Source organism: Lepidochelys kempii, chromosome 2 (assembly GCF_965140285.1).
Source record: "Lepidochelys kempii isolate rLepKem1 chromosome 2, rLepKem1.hap1, whole genome shotgun sequence".
Classification (NCBI taxonomy): Eukaryota; Metazoa; Chordata; order Testudines; family Cheloniidae; genus Lepidochelys; species Lepidochelys kempii.
Window position 1 is genome coordinate 25,035,224 of NC_136381.1, and position 25,155 is coordinate 25,060,378.

The 25,155-nt window shown below is 41.7% G+C and overlaps 1 protein-coding gene across 8 annotated transcripts in view; it reads left to right on the plus strand.

Moving 5' to 3' along the window:
* TAF2 (TATA-box binding protein associated factor 2) overlaps positions 1-25,155 on the plus strand; it is a 107,718-nt gene that overhangs the window by 60,454 nt on the left and 22,109 nt on the right. For 6 of the 8 annotated variants that reach the window (XR_012157106.2, XM_073330253.2, XM_073330247.2 and 3 more), the window contains 4 exons: positions 2,457-2,650; positions 3,480-3,652; positions 19,358-19,427; positions 24,825-24,934. Coding sequence is in view for 7 of the 8 variants with exons in the window: in XM_073330253.2 (XP_073186354.1) it covers positions 2,457-2,650; positions 3,480-3,652; positions 19,358-19,427; positions 24,825-24,934 (547 nt within the window). In the remaining variant the exon portion in view is untranslated. Of the gene's footprint in view, positions 1-2,456; positions 2,651-3,479; positions 3,653-11,784; positions 11,916-19,357; positions 19,428-24,824; positions 24,935-25,155 lie in introns of those variants that run through there. The other 2 variants (XM_073330254.2, XM_073330249.2) reach the window with 2 other exon arrangements.

Consider the following 25,155-nt stretch of genomic DNA (forward strand, 5'->3'; position numbering starts at 1 on the left):
AGACCTGATGTACACCTTCTCGCCAATTCTGCTCATCAGCAAAGTCCTCTCAAAAATCAAGAGGAACAAGGCATGGGTCATTATGTTCGCCCCAGCGTGCCATCACCAGCATTTGTTCGGCATTGGTTCATGGACCTGGCCGTTGCAGCCCTGTGGCCACTTCCCAGCTGCACTCTCGCAGGATCACTGTCGACTCCTGTACTCGAACCTCGCCCCACTCCACCTCACAGCTTGGATGCTGCGTGGCTGAATCCAGAGGAACAAGCCTGCTCTAGTCAGGTACAGCATGTTCTCTTGGAGAGCAGAAAGCCCTCCACCAGAGCAACTTACCTGGCAAAGTGGAAGTATTTCTCCTACTGGGCGTTGGAGCAGAATATCTCCCCAACCGAGTCGTCTCTGCAGTCCATCCTGGATTACCTGCTTCACTTAAAGCACCAAGGTCTCGCCTTCTCTTTGATCAAGGTGCACCTGGCAGCCATATTGGCCTTCCATCCTTGCACACATGGTGGTCTCGCATGAGATGTCGATCAGGTTCTTCAAAGGCCTAGAAAGACTCTTTCTGCCAATCCGGGACCTGGTTCCCCAATGGGACTTCAACCTGGTCCTCTTCAGGCTCATGGGTCCATCCTTTGAGCGTATGGCTTCTTGTTCCCTTTCCTGCTTTTCGTGGAAGGTTGCATTCCTTGTAACTTTTGCCTCGGCGAGACATGTTTCCAAAATTAAAGCCCTCACTTTGGAGCCCCCGTACATGGTATTCTACAAGGACAAAGTCCAGCTGTGGCCCCATCCGGCCTTCCAGCCAAAGGTGGTATTGCACTTCCGTGTCAACAAAGATCTCTTCCTCCCGGTGTTCTGTCCAAAGCCTCAAATGACCAATGAGGAGACACGGCTGCACGCTCTAGTTGTAAGGCGTTCTACCTGGAGCGCACCAAGTCCTTCCGCAGATCAACCTATCTCTTTATCATGATAGCTGACAGGATGAAGGGCCTTCTGGTGTCCTCTCAGAGGATTTCCAATCGGATCACCACCCGTACTTGTAACAAGTTGGCGCAGGCAGTGCCTCCACCAGTAGTGAAGGCTCACTCGACTAGGGCTCAGGCATCTTTGGCGGGCTTCCTGGCGCTTGTCACTATCCAGGACATCTGCAGGGCCACGACGTGGTCTTTGGTACACATGTTTACGATGCATTATACCATCACCCAGCAAGCCAGAGATGATGCTGGATTTGGCAGAGCTGTGTTGCAGTCAACACATCCATGAACTCTTACCCGCCTCCAATGGTACTGCTTGGGAGTCACCTACAGTGGAATGGACATGAGCAAACACTCGAAGAAGAAAAGACTGTTACCTTTCGTAACAGTTGTTCTTCGAGATGTGTTGTTCATGTCCATTCCATGACCCAGCCTCCTTCCCCTCTGTCGGAGTGCCGTCACAAAGTAACTGAGGCAGGGGGAGCCGGCGGCACCCCTTATACCAGTGCATGTAAACACAGCTCCAGAAGGTGTCAGAGCCCGTCCCCTATGGATACCACTGAGGGAAAAACTTCCGGCACCAGTGCATGTGGTGAGCACACACACCTACGATAGAACGTACATGAGCAACACATCTCAAAGAACAACAGTTACAAAAGGTAACCATCTTTTCATGCCCCACTCACCAAGAGAACTCTTCAGGAAAATGTTGTCCTTATTTAAATTAAGCAAAATAAGCACAGTTAGGAACCAAAATTTCAAACCAGGGTGTATCGAGGAAGAGGAATGATCTTGTGTTTAAGGCATTGGATTGGATCTCTGAAGACTGAGGGCCAATTCTCACCTGTGCCACAGACCTGTGTCCCAAATCCTTACATGCAAAATTAGGATGATGCTTCCCTACTTCACAAGGATGTTACAAATGTACTACATTGTTGAGGACCTTAGAAGCACTGAGGGGGAGAGAGCTGAACGTGGAAATCCATATGTATCCACCTTAATAAAAAGTGTCCTGATTTTTAGAGGTGCTACAGCACCCATTAACACCAATGGGATTTTGAGTTTTTGCTACCTCTGAAAATTTAGACATCTAAATGTGAATTGAAGTGCCTAATGTAATATACGCATGTTTGAAAGTGTTGAGCCTTATTTCAGATCTAATAAATGAGAAAAACATTCCATTCACAGATTGGGGGGGGGCGGGGTCAGAGTGTGACTATTAACAGAATATTCATAGATTTTTACTATATTCTTCCTGCTATGTTAAGTTCAAAAGTATGTGCACTAGCAACTAAATCGTTCGGTTTAATAGTCAGTGTTTTATTTTTTGATGCAGTAGGTGACTCTTTAGACTGCTATTATCTAAACATTTAGTACAGGAGTAAACAGAACTAAGTGCTTTATCATTGTTTGTTTTATTGTAAAAAAATAAATGATGCAATGTGCTCTGCCTCTCTTTGTTCAATTGATGGTCCTTTGATTCAGTTTTCAGACAACTATTATCGTGCTGAACTGATTGATGCACTAGCCAACTCTGTAACTCCTGCAGTCAGTGTGAACAATGAAGTTCGAACTCTGGATAATTTAAATCCTGATGTTCGACTCATACTTGAGGAGATTACCAGGTTCTTAAATATGGAAAAGCTTCTGCCCAGTTACAGACATACCATTACAGTCAGGTATGATTTAATAATTTCTAAAACTTATGCAAATATAAAGAGAGAATAGACCTAGTCATGTTTAATGTTTTGTTTTGCTTTTAATTTCCTACATCCTGCTGTTAACACTGATGTAATCACATTGAGCTTACTTTCCCTAGTCTTAAATGATGTGTTCTCTTTATTTTAAATAACAAAAAAGGACATTAACAAAATGCAGGAAAATATTTTTTGGCAGGGGGACACTAAAAGGCATGCAAAAAACATTCTTTCATTTAAAAAATATTTCAAGGTATGTAAGATATTTTTAAAACCATAGAATTAAGAAAACTTGAAAATAGGAAGAAAATTAAAACCTCACAGAACAAATAAATGCAAAAACTAGTGTTAATGAAACTTTAATGTTGAAAAATTAAGCACTCAAATCATCAAAATCTAAAAATCTGCATTTTTAATGGCAATATTAAATTATCACATTATGTATCCCATATTTATTATTCACAGTAAATTTATGAAGATTATGCAAGAGAAACAATTGGGACAATATATAGAATACAAAACTTAATGGGCCAAATTTTCTGCCGGTGTATATTGGAGCAACTCCATGAAGCCAAGAGGAGTGAATTTGCCCCGGTAGGGAATTTGGTCCAGTGTTTCTGTCTACTCTGTAAACTCATCTTTTATTAATTTTGTGTGCCTACAGCCCTGACAACTATAAAAACCCATGGTGGCATAGTAAGTTGGATAGTTTTATCCTAGAAAATTTGCAGTGAAGTTTAAAAATTAATATCATAATATTGAAGAAAATAGCTTTTTTCACGGAGATTGATATTCCAGAAATTTACTGCAGATTGTCCTCCTGTTCACCCCCACCCTCATCTAGCTGTCTGAAAGCTATTCGTGTACTTCAGAAGAATGGACATGTCCCCAGTGATCCTGCTCTCTTTAAAACATACGCAGAATATGGACACTTTGTGGACATCCGAATAGCAGCTTTGGAGGCAGTTGTTGATTACACAAAAGGTAATTTTTTTAAAAAAACTTTCAATCATTGCATAAAATTCACACGCTAATGCAAAACCTGAACAGTGACCTTAATAATTTTAAGTAGAATAACTTTTCAGATGAAGTGACGCCATGACAGTAGATGAGCCAATGTGTGGATAAAAGAGAGCATAGGATTACTATTAAGGTTTTTGCCCTTACGAGCATGAGTTTCATGAAGTTGGGATGAATATTGCTTTTCAGTATCTCCTGAAGATAGAAAGAAATGCCTTATGGAAAGTGTTTTTGATAGTATGATAGGTGATATAGAAAGGTGAAGAATTCCCTTTACTTATTTTCAAGATTTAAAGAATTTGAACAAGTTGTGTGTTTCTTGATGCAACCTTAGTTTTTGTTTTTGCTAATAGCTTATAATTTACCATTTGCAGGCATACTGGATTATAAATTGGAAGACAGAGGCTCAGTTTGGCTGGCTATTTGGTTGATTGTGGTTTTCTACCCCCTTATGTGGCTTATTTATAGCATGTTTCCATTTTGAAAAGATTATTTGCTTTTATTTATTTTTTTCTTTGTTTAAAGTGCCTATAATAGGTCTGAGGTAAGTATTCTTTACTGCTTGAAAAATATTGTGTAACTTTCTTCTTAACCATCATTTGAAATTAAAACACCGCACTAGCAAACTTTCCAGAGGCTTTTGGAAATTAAGGTTTTAATGATTTATGCGAATGCATAGTTAGCACTAGCTTAACCTGTTCATTAGTCAATATGGCTAGGATCTTGTCTTTCCCTGTGCACAGATTAGAGCGACTGTAGTATTTGCAGGTTATTTCCGCCCAACGGCAAACTCCTTGAAGTTCTGTCTCTGCAAACAAAAGTGGTCAGGGCTGTTCTAGGCCTCCAACTTATTCCTTTACAAATTTAATACTTCATTTTTTTCAGGTAATTGTGAGCTTCCCTTCTCTTTTATTATTTGTTTTCTCCTTCTGTAGAGTATATTTTGAGGTATTTTTCCCCCTCATTGACCCCTGAGAAGCGGGTTTCCTTCCCACTCATGATATGTTTCATCTAAATATAACCCATCCAAGGAACAAGTGTTGCACAAGTTGGATTTCAAAGAGAGCTTAGAATTTCTCTTTCAAATACAGGGCATAAGAGACCTTAACCTTATTTGTGTCATTTCACACAAAATCTTCTGTAGCCATGTACATAAGATGTATTGAGAAAGTATTCTAATTTCCTCAGAAGACCTACTCTCTGAGGGCATCAAGGTCATCTTCCCAAGGTTGAGAACAACCTCCAGAAGGGAGAGGGCTTTAGTGCATGAGATTCACAAAGCATCATTCTAGTCTTCAGTCTTCTCATTCACCAGACATTATGGTGTAGACTTGCAAATTTATTTCAGTGTTCCTGTCAGTGATATTCAAATAGGTATTCCATAGGATTCAGAAATTGTTACACTGCTCACTATTTTCCTCCTTAAGTAAGGATTAGTGGAAATATTTGCTGGAGAATGGAAAGCTTACTTACCAGCTCATTTCCTCTTTAGTAATCTTGCCACTAATCCGTCCCACCCAATGGAAAGACAGACTGATACACACAATGTTTTCTCATTTAATTCTTAATCTTTCATGAGTGGTGATTATAGGTAATGACTTATTTGGTAAAAAAAAAAAATGTATTGTTAAGTGATATGTTACAGCTTTAGAAGAACACTTCAAGTGGTTTACTGGGTAGCCAGGGCCAGGGCCAGGTGAGTTGCCCTCAAGACACTAGGTCTATGCCAATCTTGTGCATACAGGAAGGCAAAAATCCACCAGTGAAGATGAGTAGAGAGATTACTAGAAGAAAGGAAATTAGCAGGTGAATTAATTTACATTTTGTCTAAATATACATCTTTGGAAGTGAAGTCTCTATTGCCAACAGGCTTGATGCTCATTGTTCCCGTTATCCAATTTTCAGTATATACATGACATAAAACAGGATGTGAAATGCCTGTCGTTTGTAACAAAGGTGACTTAGAATACCTCATATAAAGGAAGTGGGCTATGATTTTGTATTGCATCCATAAAAAGGGAGGTCTGTATATTCTTGGGGCAGGGACAGCACATATACTCTTTTTACACTCCTCTGTGGAACTCAAGACATTATATAGTTTCCTTGCTGGCAATTAGGAATGATGTTGAGATACAACAACTCATAAAATGTTTGAGGCAGTTTATAAGTACGCAGACAGTTGATCTAAGTTGTTTAAAAGTTAACAGGATTTGTAAACTTTTGCAGTGAGCTTTTGATAATTATTTGTATTTGATTTGTTATAATAGCCAAGAGCATTGAGTCTTCTGCAAAGCTATCACCTGCACATGCATAGACAGAAACAAACTGTGCTGAACAAATATTCATCGTTATCTAGTTTCATGAAGGGTGTAGAAAGCTTAGGCTCTCAGGGATACCACTGGTGCTAAAGTGAGACTGACATATGACAAACTTTCAGAGCTTTTCAACTCTTGTAATTTGAGGCACCTGCTTTGGAAAACAACCTTTTCATTGTTACATCTGCCAGGAATCTGAGGATCTAAAGGGTTGTTGTTTTGGGGCGGGGGGCGGGAGGGTTAAGACTATTAAAAGATGTACTGTATCAAAGTCCAGACTTGTTTTTGCTCCTTATAGTGGCATCTAGTTACCATGTAAATTTCAAGAGTGGGTTAAAAAGCATTACTATCAAAGTCATTTAAGTCTGGCATAAACAGATTACACTACATGACAAATGTCAAAAGAGCCCTATTATATTTCAAGCACAAGAGCCTTTAGTAAATAGAATAGACTTGTTTTTTACCAAGAAAGATGGGGTTCCTTATTTCTGTACTCTGACACTATTCATATAGAGAAGTTGCTTTTCAGACAGTCCACTCCATAATAAAAGGTCATTTACAAAACTTGCTTAATTAGCAATCCTAGGAACTGCAACTTAAATAAATTTGATTTAAACTGCTCAAAAACATTCTGAGCTCCTATTGCACAGTTTTATTTGTAATGATTGAGATATTCTCTTAATGTTTTTTAGAAGATGAATAGTCTGTTTTCATCAATGTGCCTACATATTATTTTTAGATAACTCTGTGATTTAATGCTAAGGGAGACCAGGAAAACTACGTCTCTTAATTAAGCAGTATTAATTTTTCTCCATATAAAGCTATCTTCATATGTAATGCTCCATCCATCCTCTACCCCACTTCAGTCACTTTCCACACAGAGTGCCCAGAACGTGAGACCAGGGAGCTGATGAACCTATAGGTGATGTTACCAGGGTGGATTTGATTTAAATCACTAGTCAGGAAGACTTGATTTAATCATGGATTTCTACATAAAAGTGCATTCTTGTTGGTTGTTATAACCTTAATACATATTGTTCACAACTCAGAGATAGATGTAGGTTTCATTTTTAGAAGGTACACACTATACATTTTTAAAGTGATATATTTTGAAAACTTTTCAGATTAGTTTTACAGCTAGATCAGAAGATGAATGATGTTTTGGTTATTTCATTTATCAAAGGTAATTGAAGCAGATATTTATGAAGTCATTGGGAGGCTAACTGTCTCCAGTTCAAGAGGTTAATCATTAATATTTGGAGGATTTTATTAGGAGGAGAACATCACCAGACAGACATTTAAGTTGTTTTATTTAACTAAAACAACAGCGTTATGTATTCTGGATTTTTTTCTTCAACAGCAAACATATAATATTTTAACAAAACAAGCATATGCATTTTTGAATTTAGTTAAACAAGTTTTTTAAAATCAGATTGTTTTTGTTAAAATTGTTTTTAACTAAAATAGTTAAATGAAATATTAAAAAAAAATTAAATTGATTATGTCAGCCAGGTCAACGTGAGTAATTTAAAATATTGACTTCTGCAGCTAACTCAGTTGTCTTCACCTTCATTTTCCTGTTCATAATCTGGAAAAGAAAAACAAGCTTCCCTGCTTTTTCAGATCCCAAACAATTTCTTAGTTGTGAATGAATTAGTCCAAAGGAAGAAAATATTCTTTCTAAACTGACAGAAGAAGCTACTGCTGTTAAAAGTGAGATTATCACTTCAACTGTCTCTGAATCCAAGTGTTTAAGTGACTTTCTTTAAAATATCATCAGCAAACATATATTTCTTGAATGGTTCTTATTCCCAACTGAGTCTCTTACGGCCTACTGCCATTATAGGTTTTCCCTTCTAGTGAGAGAATGGTATGGTAGATCTCAAATCAATGAAGACTACATTCAGGGTATGCCTACACTACAAAATTAGGTTAATTTTATAGAAGTCGATTTTTGGAAATCGATTTTATACCGTCAATTGCGTATGTCCCTACTAAGCGCATTAAGTCGGCGGAGTGCGTCCTCACTACCATGGCTAGCATCGACTTGCGGAGCGGTGTCCTGTGGGTAGCTATCCCACAGTTCCCGCAGTCTCCACCACCCATTGAAATTCTGGGTTAAGCTCCCAATGCCTGATGGGGCAAAAACATTGTCGCGGGTGGTTTTGGGTACATGTCGTCAGTCGCCCCTCCCTCCATGAAAGCAACGGCAGACAATCGTTTCACGCCTTTTTTCCTGGGTTACCCGGGCAGACACCATATCGCAACAAGCATGGAGCCCGCTCAGCTCACCGTCGCCGCTGCTGTTGTGGGCAAGTCTACTGTGGGGGCTGCTGTGATCCAAGTAGCCAGTGCAATCATTGATGTTCTGTTATCAAGGGTGGTGACTCTGGGAAATGTGCATCATATTCCTGTCCTTTGTCGCTGGTGAAGAAGTCTTGCATCCGTACATTCCAGTCTGGTCGACGCTGTAACGCTCCATAGCACTTCTGTGATTGACACATGTAAAAGCTCCAGGGCTCTTGCTCTTTTGCCTTGGCCGAGGTACCTTGCCCTACCAAGACTTCCAAGCATTCGACGCAGAAGCACCTGCTTGGGCCATCCTCTGGAATGGAGTGGCTGGGTGCCTGGAGCCTTTCCCCTCACCCCGCATTCTTGGGGGTCTGGGTGAGGAGGCTGTGGAACATGGGGAGGAGGGTAGGTGGTTATACAGTGGATGCAGCAGGGGTCTGTGCTCTTGTTCGCTTTCCTGCAGCTTCAACAGACACTTCATCATGTCAGTTTGCTCCCCATTAGCCTCAGCATCTTCGCGTTCACTTAATTCTTTCCTGGCCTCTGCTACTGAATGCCTCTATGCATTAAGCTGTGCCCTATCAGTGCGGGAGAACTGCATGAGCTCGGAAAACATGTCATCGCGAGTGCGATATTATTTTCCTTCTAATCTGCGATAACCTCAGAGACGGAGATGATGGGGGAGCATAGAAACATTCCACGCTCTACGATTCTGGGGGGACTGCATAGTCATCTGTGCTGCTGAGTGCTCCTGAGTTCGCCACACTGACCAAACAGGAAATGAAATTCAAAAGTTCCCTGGGCTTTTCCTGTGTACCTGGCTAGTGCATTGGAGTTCAAAGTGCTTTCCAGAATGGTCACAATGGAGCACTCTGGGATAGCTCCCAGAGGCCAGTACTGTTGATTTGCGTCTGCACTACCCCAAATTCAATCCAGCAAGGTCAATTTTAGCGTTACTCCCCTCGTCAGGGTGGAGTACAGAAGTCGATTTTAAGAGCCCTTTAGATCGACGAAATGGGGTTGGTTGTGTGGACGCAGTCATTTTTAAATTGACCTAATGCGGCTAAATTGGACATAACCCCGTAGTGTAGACCAGGGCTCAAAAACACCTCAAGACTTCTGGAATATGTTGCTTTAAACAGTTGCACTTTTGTTTTTACTGTTTATCCCTCCCTTCTCACATTTATCTCCAGACTACTTCTCCCTGTCCAGATCTATTCTGCACCCAACAATCTTCTAGTCATTGAACTTTTTGAAACTTTGCACTTTTAGAGAGAGGCAAGGGATTGACTCTGTGTACACAAATTTGCAGAGGAACAATAGGGTTGAGGTCTGTTATTTCTCACCTCTATATATTATTTACTTACTTTTTTTAAAACATTTTTGCTGTTAACGAGCATGTTATCTCTGGAGACACAAATCCACAGCTTGAGAACTGCAAAACTAAGCACCTCTGATGGTATCTTCTAGACTGAGCACTGAGTCCCATTGGGTAGATAGAAAGATTAACCTAAATAATCTATACATAAGACCCTGGAACCTCATAAGATTGGGTCCCTAATCCATGGACTATTGAAACTCATTTACAAAACTTTTCTTAAACATTACATGAATATATTGTCTCATACTATAGAATTAGAATTTATAATCCCTATTGCATGATGAGATACCTTTGAGCTATAATATATCTTAATTAAAACTATCTTTAGATAAGTTTTATCCTCAAAAAGCTTATCAAAAAATCCAATTTAAATAAAAAAAATCCCCCCCCTTTTTTTTTTAAGTCACTGAATTTTATCCGATATGGATGTTACTATTTAGAGTAATAGACATGCAGACCCAAGACTAAATTAACAGTACTTAAAGTATTCAAAAGTCTTAAAGGAGAAACTGAAATTAATAACTCCTTTGCGTAAAAGGCACTGTCCTTCTTCGAGTATGTATCAGTGTGGATCCCCCTCAGGAGTGAAAGTAAGCCGGTACGGGCATACCGGTAAAAAGTGGCCGTCGGTACCGGCCCGTAGCAGCCAACATTAAAGCGCTGCTGCGGTAGCTCTTTAAGCACGGTGCTTTGCTGCGGCAGCACTTTAACGTCACTGCCCCTTTTATCCCCCCCCAGCCATCCCCCATCGGTGGCCCTGTCGGGTCCCTACTGGCAGGGCCGCCGCCACTGGGGGGGGAGGCAAAAGGGGTAGCCCTGGGGCTATGGCAGGGAGAAAGGACTCCCCCCAGTTTTCACTCCCCCCGAAGCAGCACCTGGGCTGGGGAAGAGGGTGCCTTCCCATGACCGCGACAGGTCCATGCCGGGGCTGGGTTGGGGCCATGGGAGGGGCGCATCTCCCACAGCCGTGGCAGGTCTGAGCCAGGCTGGGTTGGGTCCAGGGCTGGGGGAGAGGAGTCTTTCCCCACTGCAGCCCTGAGTGCCTGCGCAGCACTTAATAGGCGGTTGCGCAGCTTAATGGGAACTTAGCATGTCGCTATTGCAGTTTAGATTTTCATCTCGTGGTGATAGAAATGCCTGGCTCCCCTTTGTTCTCTACTGGTCTGTTCATGGTACTGAGGACCTCTAGGTCTCCAGACGTTCACCCAGTACTGACGGAGTCATCACCTTTTTCTGCCAATGCTCCACCTCTATAAAGTGACGTTGAAGAGGAGGAGGATGGGGATTTCTCATCAGTTTCTCAAATTTCAGTTCAGGGCTCCCCTCCTCACTCTTAGAGGAGTATTAATATGGCGACTTCTAGGGAGAAAGAACATATTCCAGAAAGACACCCTAAAGATCAATCCCAGTGGTACGAGCACTCTTTGATACCCCCACCTATACCATATGGGCCTCCCCATTGGCCATACTGGGAGCCATGAGTGGCATACTACCAACAATTCTCTAGGACCCCCCAGCATCACTCGTCAGCACAATAGGCATAGACTATTCCCCCCCGCCCCCATCTTCTCTCAAAGTCCCGAAGTACAAGAAGAGACTTTCAAGGAGCAGGAGGCAAGAGTGGACAAAGAAGTCACTATGCCAACCAACACCTCTTCTTCATCCCCAGATGAAGCAGTCTGTCTCCCCCACCATTCCTGGCTGATGACTTCAAACAGTTCCAGGACCTCATTAAAATGATAGTGGACTCCTTACAGATACCATTTGATGAGAAGGTTAAGGAGTCACAACATAAACTTCTGGGTAGTCTGCCTACAGCATTATCTGCCTGAATTGCACTCACTACCTATTGATAAGGTTCTGCTCTGCTGGATCCTCCAGAAGTAATATCTCAGCGACAATACCGCCCACTTGTAGAAAGTCTGGAAAAACATATTATGTTCCATCTTTCCCAGTTAACGTGGAAGTTAGCACCATGTTAAATCAATGCTGTACAATAGAGATCAGAAGCATCTTGATTCATTTGGTCACAAATCATGCTTGTCTGTGGCTCTGCAGTTTAGGATCACCTACTGTCAGGTGTTAATGGTATGATTATATTTCTCCAGTTACTCCAATCTCAATTCGTTTATTGAGCATTTACGACCAGAACAGAGGGATCGGTTCCAGGCAGTCGTTACAAAAGATTAGCCTCTTGTCAGAACATCTCTGCAGACCTCTCTGGATGCTGCTGACACAGGTGGTTGCTTTATTTCTACAGTGGTAGTCATGAGAGGGGCTTGCAGGCTTCAGCTCTCAGGATTTCAGATTGAGGTCCAGAATACAGTTGACAACCTTTCCCACAGTGACTTAAAACTGATTGCAGAGAATATTTACAAGTCTCTGCATACATTGATTCCAGAGCCACTCTGTATTCACAGGGAATTTACACATGCACGTAAAAAGAAATTTAGTAAGTGCCAGATAGCGCAGAGATCTTGTCGTGTTCAGTTCTCTGACTCCCAGAGACCTTATGAACCCCAACGAAAGAGGCATAGGTTCCAGAAAAAGAGACTATCTGCTACACAGGTATCAACCTCACAACCCTCATCATCAAAACACCAATTTGGATTGTTAGATTGAGGTTCTGAGTTACTCCCCCTTTCTCCTTACCAGCCTAGCCCAGGCAGGGAGCGGGCTATCCCTTCCTCCCAGCTAGACTCTCAGGCAGACACGGCTCCATCCCATACTCCGCTCAGCTGTCAGGGAGAATGGCCGAATGTGCCAAGGGAGTGGGAAGGGGACACGCAAGGAGAGAAGAACAGAACACAACCCCCTTCCCCGCAGGTAACATATGGCTTGGAGAGTGTGGCAGCCCTGGGCTAGGTGCTCTGAAGGGTGGGTGTCACTGTGGAGGGGAGACACACATGTCCTCCCTGTTAGATTGTGCCCCCCCTCCCCCCCAGTATTGGGAGGCACCAGTTGGCTGTGGGTGTCCCATCATATCATAGAATCATAGACTTTAAGATCAGAAGGGACCATTATGATCGTCTAGTCTGACCTCCTGCACAACGCAGGCCACGGAATCTCACCCACCAACTCATGTAACAAACCCCTAACTTATGTCTGAGTATTGAAGTCCTCAAATTGTGGTTTAAAGACTTCAAGGTGCAGAGACTCCTCCAGCAAGTGACTCGTGCCCCATGCTGCAGAGGAAGGTGAAAAAACCCCAGGGCCTTTGTCAGTCTGCCCTGGGGGAAAATTTCTTCCTGACCCCAAATATGGCGATCAGCTAAACCCTGAGCATGTGGGCAAGACTCACCAGCCAGACAATTAGGAAAGAATTCTCTGTAGTAACTCAGATCCCACCCAATCTAACATCCCATCACAGGCCATTGGGCATATCTACCGCTAGTAGTCAAAGATCAATTAATTGCCAAAATTAGGCTATCCCATCATATCATCTTCTCCATAAACTTATCAAGCTTTGTCTTGAAGCCAGATATGTCTTTTGCCCCCACTGCTTCCCTTGGAAGGCTGTTCCAGAACTTCATTCCTCTGATGGTTAGAAACCTTTGTCTAATTTCAAGCCTAAACTTCCTGATGGCCAGTTTATATCCATTTGTTCTTGTGTCCACATTGGTACTGAGCTTAAATAATTCTTCTCCCTCCATTTATTTATCCCTCTGCTATACTTATAGATAGTAATCATATCTCCTCTCAGCCTTCTTTTAGTTAGGCTAAACAAGCCAAGCTCCTTGAGTCTCCTTTCATAAGACAGGTTTTCCATTCCTTGGATCATCCTAGTAGCCCTTCTCTGTACCTGTTCCAGTTTGAATTCATCCTTCTTAAACATGGGAGACCAGAACTGCACACAGTGTTCCAGATGAGGACTCACAAGTGCCTTGTATAACGGTACTAACACCTCCTTATCTCTACTGGAAATACCTCATCCGATGTATCCCAAGTCCGCATTAGCTTTTTTCACGGCCATATCACATTGGCGGCTCATAGTCATCCTGTGATCAACCAATACTCTGAGGTCCTTCTCCTCCTCTGTTACTTCCAAGTGATGCGTCCCCAGTTTATAACAAAAATTCTTGTTATTAATACCTAAATGCGTGACCTTGCACTTTTTACTATTAAATTTCATCCTATTACTATTACTCCAGTTTACAAGGTCATCCAGATCTTCCTGTATGATATCCCAGTCCTTCTCTGTAATGGCAATACCTACCAGCTTTGTGTCATCCGCAAACTTTATTAATACATTCACGCTTTTTGTGCCAAGGTCAGTAATAAAAAGATTGGTCCCAAAACTGATCCCTGAGGAGCTCCACTAGTAACTTCCTTCCAGTCGGACCGTTTACCTTTCAGTGAGACCCATTGTAGTCTCCCCTTTAACCAGTTCCTTATCCACCTTTCAGTTTTCATATTGACCCCCATCTTTTCCAATTTAGCTAATAATTCTCCATGTGGAACCGTATCAAATGCCTCACTGAAATCGAGGTAAATTAGATCCACTGCATTCCCTTTGTCTAAAAAATCTGTTACCTTCTCAAAGAAGGAGATCAGGTTAGTTTGACACGATCTACCTTTTGTAAAGCCATGTTGTATTTTGTCCCCATTACCATTGACCTCAATGTCCTTAATTACTTTCTCCTTCAAAATTTTTCCCAAGACCTTGCATACTACAGATGTCAAACTAACCAGCTTATAGTTACACAGATCACTTTTTTACCTTTCTTAAAAATAGGAACTATGTTAGCAATTCTCCAGTCATACGGTACAACCCCTGAGTTTACAGATTGATTAAAAATTCTTGCTACCAGGCTTGCAATTTCATGTGCCAGTTCCTTTAATATTTTTGGATGAAGATTATCCGGGTCCCCCGATTTAGTCCCATTAAGCTGTGTGTTTGCAGAAGCCACAAAGGATACCAAACATCTGAATTTCTGCTCCAGAGGAAGCATGACTCCAGTCTTCCCACCGGACAGCTTCCTCCTTCAGTGGCTTTGGGGATTGCTGTGTGCTTTCCTGCCGACTCTTCTGATTGCCAGAATAATATCCAAGATTGGACAGGATAAGGCTTTGTCATTGTGATAGCCTTATACTGTCCAAGTTTGGCTGCCAAACCTGGTAGAGATATTGAAAAAGCCTCCTATACACCACCTGGCTTGCTCAGACATAGTATCCTTGAACCTCAGTCAGATAAAGCACTCAGATCTGTAATCATTTTGGCTGGCTGAGCACTGCTGACAGAAGCTGCTCCCTACAAGATCAGGAAATTCTTATGCAAAGCAGGAAACCTTCCACCAGGAAGATATACTTTCCAAAATGTAAAAGGTTATCCATATGGGCAACTCAGAATAATATTGACCCAGTGGAAACCCCAATACTGAAAAATCTTGGACTACATTTCCCTCCTGAAACATACAGGGTAACATTTAATTCCTTAAGTTTCACCTTGCTGTGAAATTGGCGTATCATGTTCTAGTACAGTCATACTCTGACTGGTCACACTTTGATACTGAAATTCCTCCAGGGTTGTCTTCATACTTGTCCTCCAGTCAGGACCTGACTCCCACATGGGACCTCATATTTTCCTTTTAAAGCTTAGCGAGTGTCCTCTGGAAGCATTCTCAGAGTGCTCAATATACCACATTGCCATCAGCCTGTTTTTTCTCATGGCAGTTACCTCAACACAGAGTTAGTGAACACCACGGTCTTATGGCCAGTCTGCGTTACACCTCCTTCCATGGGGATGAGATGGTGATGAAACTACACTCTAAGTTCATCAATTAAGGTGGTCTTGAAATTCACCTGAACCAACCCCATCACCTTATCAGTCGTCAGGTGAAGCTGAACTAAGTGCCAAGAGAGAAGAAGCTGCATGCTTGGACGTCTCCAGAGCCTTGTTATATTACCTACATATATTATGAAAGGACCAAACTTTTCAGGCTTTCTCCGCCTCTTTGTGACTATATCTAGTATCAAAACGCCAAGCTCTTTCATCATAGAGAAACTTGAAATGGATCATGCAGCATATTTCTACCTGTTATCAATTGGCTGGTGAGTCACTCCATCCAAACATTAAGGACTACTCCATTGTCCACCTGCTTCAGAAAAGTTAGTCTCTGTAATCTGCAAGGCAGTTATGTGGAGCAACTCACTAGCTTTTGTTGAACATGCATTTTGATGTGGCAGCCAGATCAGATGCCAAGTTTGGGAGTGCAATACTTCTATCTCTGACTGATACAGCTGAAACTCCTCATTCCCACTCTCGGGGGAGGATACCACTTGTCAGTCACCTCTAGAGGGATCCACACTGACACATACTCAAAAAAAGAACAATTACTTACCATACAGCAACTGAGGTTAGTTAAGATACTGTGGATCCCATAACCCCACCCTCTGTCCCCACTTCTGGGAATCCTGATCAATGCAGGCTTTGAATTGAGAGGGAACTGAGGGAGGTTTGTGGCCTCTCCACCCTTGATGCCCTCATGCAGGACCACACGAAAGCACACGCACATGCACAGCCTGATGGACACTGCTAAGAAAAAAAAATCTATATATCCAGTCTCTCACACATGAGGTGTATGTGTACCTATAGTAGGATGCTCATTGACTAAACATCTTGAAGAACCACAATTCCTGTAGCGTTTGTAACCATTCTTTCTTCTAGTAGAGCTATTAAAAGGAGAAGATGCTGATTTTCTGAAGATAATTTTCAGTATAATTACCTGTTCCATTAAAACAGAGTTGCCGTATATTCAGAAGTGTATAGGTCATTTCAAAGAGCAATAGCAACTATTCATTGGTGTAGATTAGACTAGAAAAGCTAAATAAGTTATAGTCCAAAAACTGCTGAAGTAAAGACCAAAACTGAAACAAATCAGAAGGAAAAGTTGAATGGAGGTAAATAAAACAGATGAAAATTAGTTAAGGGAAATGAAATACAAAAAATGGAGAATGTTTCTATAAAGTAGAAAAAGAGCAGTAGACTTTTTGTTGAAGGCATCTGCACAGAAACAATTAGTAAATGCAGTTGAAATGTGGAGGATACTATTTGGATCGATAAGTAAAGCCACTCCTGAGCAAGTAACTACATATTGTGGGTGGTAGTGAATTAAAAATGTTGCAGCACCCCGGGAAAATGAAATGAGGAAAACAGCTGAGTGAAAATTAGCCTCTTTGAATTTGTGTATTTTCGTATGTTTACTTTATCCCATGCTATTGTTTTTTTTTTCTTTTGTAGTATTATGCAGTATTAAAGGGATACAGTCAAATGATTTAAGCCTCTACCTAACCTACTAATTTAGTTCCTAGTCTTAAACAAATCCATGTACGGTATTTACTTTGGGAGCACTCGCTAACACATTCATGATTGGGTCACTGGCTGTTGAAATATTCAAAAACACTTTGATAGAAAAAAGATTATAAGCATATGGAGAAGAGTATGTTCACAGTTTCGTGTATAAGTAAGGCCAGTAGTCCAAGTGAGTATTTTCTTATCATTATTTACAGCTAGACATCTATCACAAAACTTAATGGATAGTTAGCGTCAGGATAATATTTCTCATACTCTTCTGAATGAAAGAGACTACAGGATTATATTCTCTACATACTATTCACTTTTTAGTGTGTAATGATGAATACTGAAGAATTTTTGCTCCTTTTAAAAAGAAAATAATGTCATTTTAGATGTATCACTAGTATTAATCTATACTGACATGGAAATCATAGAATCATAGAATCATAGAATATCAGGTTGGAAGGGACCCCAGAAGGTCATCTAGTCCAACCCCCTGCTCGAAGCAGGACCAATTCCCAGTTAAATCATCCCAGCCAGGGCTTTGTCAAGCCTGACCTTAAAAATATCTAAGGAAGGAGATTCTACCACCTCCCTAGGTAACGCATTCCAGTGTTTCACCACCCTCTTAGTGAAAAAGTTTTTCCTAATATCCAATCTAAACCTCCCCCACTGCAACTTGAGACCATTACTCCTCGTTCTGTCATCTGCTACCATTGAGAACAGTCTAGAGCCATCCTCTTTGGAACCCCCTTTCAGGTAGCTGAAAGCAGCTATCAAATCCCCCCTCATTCTTCTCTTCTGCAGGCTAAACAATCCCAGCTCCCTCAGCCTCTCCTCATAACTCATGTGTTCCAGTCCCCTAATCATTTTTGTTGCCCTTCGCTGGACTCTCTCCAATTTATCCACATCCTTCTTGAAGTGTGGGGCCCAAAACTGGACACAGTACTCCAGATGAGGCCTCACCAATGTCGAATAGAGGGGAACGATCACGTCCCTCGATCTGCTCGCTATGCCCCTACTTATACATCCCAAAATGCCATTGGCCTTCTTGGCAACAAGGGCACACTGCTGACTCATATCCAGCTTCTCGTCCACTGTCACCCCTAGGTCCTTTTCCGCAGAACTGCTGCCTAGCCATTCGGTCCCTAGTCTGTAGCTGTGCATTGGGTTCTTCCGTCCTAAGTGCAGGACCCTGCACTTATCCTTATTGAACCTCCTCAGATTTCTTTTGGCCCAATCCTCCAATTTGTCTAGGTCCTTCTGTATCCCATCCCTCCCCTCCAGCGTATCTACCACTCCTCCCAGTTTAGTATCATCCGCAAATTTGCTGAGAGTGCAATCCACACCATCCTCCAGATCATTTATGAAGATATTGAACAAAACCGGCCCCAGGACCGACCCTTGGGGCACTCCACTTGATACCGGCTGCCAACTAGATATGGAGCCATTGATCACTACCCGTTGAGCCCGACAATCTAGCCAGCTTTCTACCCACCTTATAGTGCATTCATCCAGCCCTTAACTTGCTGACAAGAATACTGTGGGAGACCGTGTCAAAAGCTTTGCTAAAGTCTAGAAACAATACATCCACTGCTTTCCCTTCATCCACAGAACCAGTAATCTCATCATAAAAGGCAATTAGATTAGTCAGGCATGACCTTCCCTTGGTGAATCCATGCTGGCTGTTCCTGATCACTTTCCTCTCATGCAAGTGCTTCAGGATTGATTCTTTGAGGACCTGCTCCATGATTTTTCCAGGGACTGAGGTGAGGCTAACTGGCCTGTAGTTCCCAGGATCCTCCTCCTTCCCTTTTTTAAAGATTGGCACTACATTAGCCTTTTTCCAGTCATCCGGGACTTCCCCGGTTCGCCACGAGTTTTCAAAGATAATGGCCAATGGCTCTGCAATCACAGCCGCCAATTCCTTCAGCACTCTCGGATGCAACTTGTCCGGCCCCATGGACTTGTGCACGTCCAGCTTTTCTAAATAGTCCCTAACCACCTCTATCTCCACAGAGGGCTGGCCATCTCTTCCCCATTTTGTGATGCCCAGCGCAGCAGTCTGGGAGCTGACCTTGTTAGTGAAAACAGAGGCAAAAAAAGCATTGAGTACATTAGCTTTTTCCACATCCTCTGTCACTAGGTTGCCTCCCTCATTCAGTAAAGGGCCCACACATTCCTTGGCTTTCTTCTTGTTGCCAACATACCTTTATTAATGTCTGTTTCATCATTTGTGATACAGTCCAATCATACAGCTACAGATAATCCCTGGTGATTCTATGTAACATATATAGAATAATTTTCTAATTGGTCTTAATTGGTCTTTGCTTCGCTCTTTAGTTGTCTCTGCATACAATTAACAAGTCATTTAATTTTTGTTGTAGTTGATCGGAGTTATGAGGAATTACAGTGGTTGCTTAACATGGTTCAGAATGATCCTGTACCTTATGTAAGGTTAGTATGTCTACAAATACCTAAAGTCAGCACTTTTCACTAATATTAGAATTAGTGCATAGAGTTCTTTGGCCTGTGTTATGCCAGAGGTTAGGCTAGATGACCATAGTGGTCATTTCTGGCCTTAAAATCTATAAATATTTTGTGAAAATTTGTTTCCATTAATTTGTAAAATACCACCAAAATTCATCTTTGATGTTTATGTTAATTTATACTTAGCAAAGTGTTTATCATTGTTTAACATTCCATAACTAAAAAAATAAAATTTGATCAGTTTTTAGTCTCAGACTACATGAATTTTCTGTTTTGTCCTTTGATTTAAGAGTCTTTCCTACAGACAATTGGCACACGTAAATCTAATATTGATCTGTTGCATATAACAAATTATTTTTAATCTCAAGTGTGTTAGGACTGAATGAACATCATTATGTTTGGCTATCAAAGAGTGTAAAACAGTTGTTAGACTGTAGATGGGGTGAAAGGATAAGTAAAAATGTTATAAAAAGAAAAGGAGTACTTGTGGCACCTTAGAGACTAACCAATTTATTTGAGCATAAGCTTTCGTGAGCTACAGCTCACTTCATCGGATGCATACTGTGGAAAGTGTAGAAGATCTTTTTATACACACAAAGCATGAAAAAATACCTCCTCCCACCCCACTCTCCTGCTGGTAATAGCTTATCTAAAGTGACTACTCTCCTTACAATGTGTATGATAATCAAGGTGGGCCATTTCCAGCACAAATCCAGGGTTTAACAAGAACGTCTGAGGAGGGGAGTAGTAGGAAAAAACAAGGGGAAACAGGTTACCTTGCATAATGACTTAGCCACTCCCAGTCTCTATTCAAGCCTAAGTTAATTGTATCCAATTTGCAAATGAATTCCAATTCAACAGTTTCTCGCTGGAGTCTGGATTTGAAGTTTTTTTGTTGTAGTATAGCAATTTTCATGTCTGTAATCGCGTGACCAGAGAGATTGAAGTGTTCTCCGACTGGTTTATGAATGTTATAATTCTTGACATCTGATTTGTGTCCATTTATTCTTTTACGTAGAGTCTGTCCAGTTTGACCAATGTACATGGCAGAGGGGCATTGCTGGCCCATGATGGCATATATCACATTGGTGGATGTGCAGGTAAACGAGCCTCTGATAGTGTGGCTGATGTTATTAGGCCCTGTGATGGTGTCCCCTGAATAGATATGTGGGCACAGTTGGCAACGGGCTTTGTTGCAAGGATAGGTTCCTGGGTTAGTGATTCTGTTATGTATGTGTATGTGGTTGCTGGTGAGTATTTGCTTCAGGTTGGGGGGCTGTCTGTAGGCAAGGACTGGCCTGTCTCCCAAGATTTGTGAGAGTGTTGGGTCATCCTTCAGGATAGGTTGTAGATCCTTAATAATGCGTTGGAGAGGTTTTAGTTGGGGGCTGAAGGTGACGGCTAGTGGCGTTCTGTTATTTTCTTTGTTAGGCCTGTCCTGTAGTAGGTGACTTCTGGGAACTCTTCTGGCTCTGTCAATCTGTTTCTTCACTTCCGCAGGTGGGTATTGTAGTTGTAAGAATGCTTGATAGAAATCTTGTAGGTGTTTCTCTGTCTGAGGGGTTGGAGCAAATGCGGTTGTATCGCAGAGCTTGGCTGTAGACGATGGATCATGTGGTGATGTGGTCAGGGTGAAAGCTTGAGGCATGTAGGTAGGAATAGCGGTCAGTAGGTTTCCGGTATAGGGTGGTGTTTATATGACCATCGTTTATTAGCACTGTAGTGTCCAGGAAGGGGATCTCTTGTGTGAACTGGACCAGGCTGAGGTTGATGGTGGGATGGAAATTGTTGAAAATCACGGTGGAATTCCTCAAGGGCTTCTTTTCCATGGATCCAGATGATGAAGATGTCATCAATATAGCGCAAGTAGAGTAGGGGTGTTAGGGGACGAGAGCTGAGGAAGCGTTGTTCTAAGTCAGCCATAAAAATGTTGGCATACTGTGGGGCCACGCGGGTACCCATAGCAGTGCCGCTGATTTGAAGGTATACATTGTTCCCAAATGTAAAATAGTTATGGGTAAGGACAAAGTCACAAAGTTCAGCCACCAGGTTAGCCGTGACATTATCGGGGATAATGTTCTTGACAGCTTGTAGTCCATCTTTGTATGGAATGTTGGTGTAGAGGGCTTCTACGTCCATAGTGGCCAGGATGGTGTGATCAGGAAGATCACCGATGGATTGTAGTTTCCTCAGGAAGTAAGTGGTGTCTCGAAGGTAGCTGGGAGTACTGGTAACGTAGGGCCTGAGGAGGGAGTCTACATAGCCAGACAATCCTGCTGTCAGGGTGCTAATGCCTGAGATGATGGGGCGCACAGGATTTCCAGGTTTATGGATCTTAGGTAGTAGATAGAATATCCCAGGTCGGGGTTCCAGGGGTGTGTCTGTGCGGATTTGATCTTGTGCTTTTTCAGGGAGTTTCTTGAGCAAATGCTGTAGTTTCTTTTGGTAACTCTCAGTGGGATCAGAGGGTAATGGCTTGTAGAAAGTGGTGTTGGAGCACCTCCTTTGTCAGCCTTTTTGATTATGATGTTAGAGTTGTTTCTGAGGCTGTGGTTGGCATTGTGTTCCACACGGCTGAGGTTATGGGGAAAGTGATGCTGCTTTTCCACAATTTCAGCCCGTGCACATCGGCGGAAGCATTCTATGTAGAAGTCCAGTCTGCTGTTTTGACCTTCAGGAGGAGTCCACCTAGAATCCTTCTTTTTGTAGTGTTGGTAGGGAGGTCTCTGTGGATTAGTATGTTGTTCAGAGGTATGTTGGAAATATTCCTTGAGTTGGAGACGTCGAAAATAGGATTCTAGGTCACCACAGAACTGAATCATGTTTGTGGGGGTGGAGGGGCAGAAGGAGAGGCCCCGAGATAGGACAGCTGCTTCTGCTGGGCTGAGAGTATAGTTGGATAGGTTAACAACTCTGACATCATAATCAAAAAGAATGACAAAGGAGGTGCTGTTGTCATCATGAATAGGTCGGAGTATGAACAAGAGGCTGCTCGGGAGCTCTCCAACACCACTTTCTACAAGCCATTAACCTCTGATCCCACTGAGAGTTACCAAAAGAAACTACAGCATTTGCTCAAGAAACTCCCTGAAAAAGCACAAGATCAAGAGTTCCCAGAAGTCGCCTACTACAGGACAGGCCTAACAAAGAAAATAACAGAACGCCACTAGCCATCACCTTCAGCCCCCAACTAAAACCTCTCCAACGCATTATTAAGGATCTACAACCTATCCTGAAGGATGACCCAACACTCTCACAAATCTTGGGAGACAGGCCAGTCCTTGCCTACAGACAGCCCCCCAACCTGAAGCAAATACTCACCAGCAACCACATACCACACAACAGAACCACTAACCCAGGAACCCATCCTTGCAACAAAGCCCATTGCCAACTGTGCCCACATATCTATTCAGGGGACACCATCACAGGGCCTAATAACATCAGCCACACTATCAGAGGCTCGTTCACCTGCACATCCACCAATGTGATATATGCCATCATGGGCCAGCAATGCCCCTCTGCCATGTACATTGGTCAAACTGGACAGTCTCTACATAAAAGAATAAATGGACACAGATCAGATGTCAAGAATTATAACATTCATAAACCAGTCGGAGAACACTTCAATCTCTCTGGTCACGCAATTACAGACATGAAAGTTGCTATATTACAACAAAAAAACTTCAAAACCAGACTCCAGCGAGAGACTGCTGAATTGGAATTCATTTGCAAATTGGATACAATTAACTTAGGCTTGAATAGAGACTGGGAGTGGCTAAGTCATTATGCAAGGTAACCTATTTTCCCTTGTTTTTTCCTACTCCCCCCCCGCTCCTCAGACATTCTTGTTAAACCCTGGATTTGTGCTGGAAATGGCCCACCTTGATTATCATACACATTGTAAGGAGAGTGATCACTTTAGATAAGCTATTACGAGCAGGAGAGTGGGGTGGGAGGAGGTATTTTTTCATGCTTTGTGTGTATATAAAAAGATCTTCTACACTTTCCACAGTATGCATCCGATGAAGTGAGCTGTAGCTCACGAAAGCTTATGCTCAAATAAATTGGTTAGTCTCTAAGGTGCCACAAGTACTCCTTTTCTTTTTGCGAATACAGACTAACACGGCTGTTACTCTGAAACCTGTAAAAATGTTGTGGTTATTTGATAATTTTATCAGATTTAATTTAGATTTAGCCAATGCAATGCTGTATATATTTTAGCATGGGCAACCTCTGATCTTCGTTTCCCTGCTCCTCATTTCTGTCTGTCCCTGATTGCCAATGTAGTAGTACTGTTCTTTAAGATGAATAGACTTAGGTATTTTTCCTATTTATCTTTTAGGCTTCCTTTGCAAGTATAGTTACTAATTTCCCTAGTCCTAGGAATATATTGCTGTTATTCTTTTTAAAGGAAGTTGCGTATAATTTGACCCATTAGATCAGATACATGTAACAGGCAACATTAGCTGAGGAAACAGAATATTTTAATTGAGTCTCTCAAAGAGATCCTGTCAGTTTGCATTTTTTATTCATTTTTAAATTCCAGTTTCAGATAGAGCACACTTTAAAAATTATATCCTGAATATTTAAAAAATCCCTTCAAATGTTAAAGGTTTTTCTGTTCCCATATTTATAAGGGTCTTTTCAACAAGGGAGAAAACTGACTATTTAGGGGAAATGGTGACAATCACTATTCCCAATATGTTGTCACAAGCATAGTAAACCGTCTGAAAAAATACAGTGTTTGTTTTTTGCTCACTGCTGTCAAGTATTGGGGTCAGAGGTGTTGCATGCAAAATATTCAGACAGTAATGTAATTTCTAAATTATAGGCGTCCCTTTAAAAAGGGAAGAGTGAGTCTTAAATATTTTTACTGATTCCTGTCATTTTGTAACACGTTTAATGTTTAGACATGTTTTTTTTTTAAAATCCAACTGAAAATAAATATTTATTAGAATATGAAGAGTATATTGACTCAGTACAGCTCCAATTAATTTACCTTAGAGCATAACACGGCCTTTCAAATTGTCATGAAAACAAATCAGCCTAGATACAAAATCACACTTTCCCTTTACCGTGATGAGTGATGCTATCAACTAATGTCCACCCTGGTCATGTCCTATTTATTACCTGAAAACTAACTAATTTGGGGATGAGATGTGCATATACGTGTGTATGTACAGACAGAAGAAAGAGCTAAAAGGAACTAAAATACATGTATATATTAGGGGCTCACAAATCTTAATATTTGTATGCCCAATAAAAACTCCAGTGTCAAAAACAGAATTGCAGACATACAAAACACAGTAACTTTGGAGTCTCAGTTCATTTAGATTAAAAAAGCAACTTTTGTTTCTCTTTCAGACATAAGATTTTGAACATGCTGACAAGGAATCCACCCTTTACTAAGAACTTGGAGTCTCCCTTGTGCAATGAAGCTTTGGTGGATCAGCTTTGGAAACTTATGAATTCAGGTTGAATCTCTTCTGTATTTTAAAAAACTTGGAGTGGTTAACATTCTGCACATTCTCTGGTATATAAAATGAGCTCTCTTTAGGTTTGTTTGTTTGTTAAAAGCTCAAAAATTGAGGCTTTCCATTCACACTTTCATCATCTCATAGGGCTGTCTAACATACAGGATTGTCCTTTGGCATCCTGTTTTTCTCCATCTTCTGCAATTACTGTACTTGTTGAA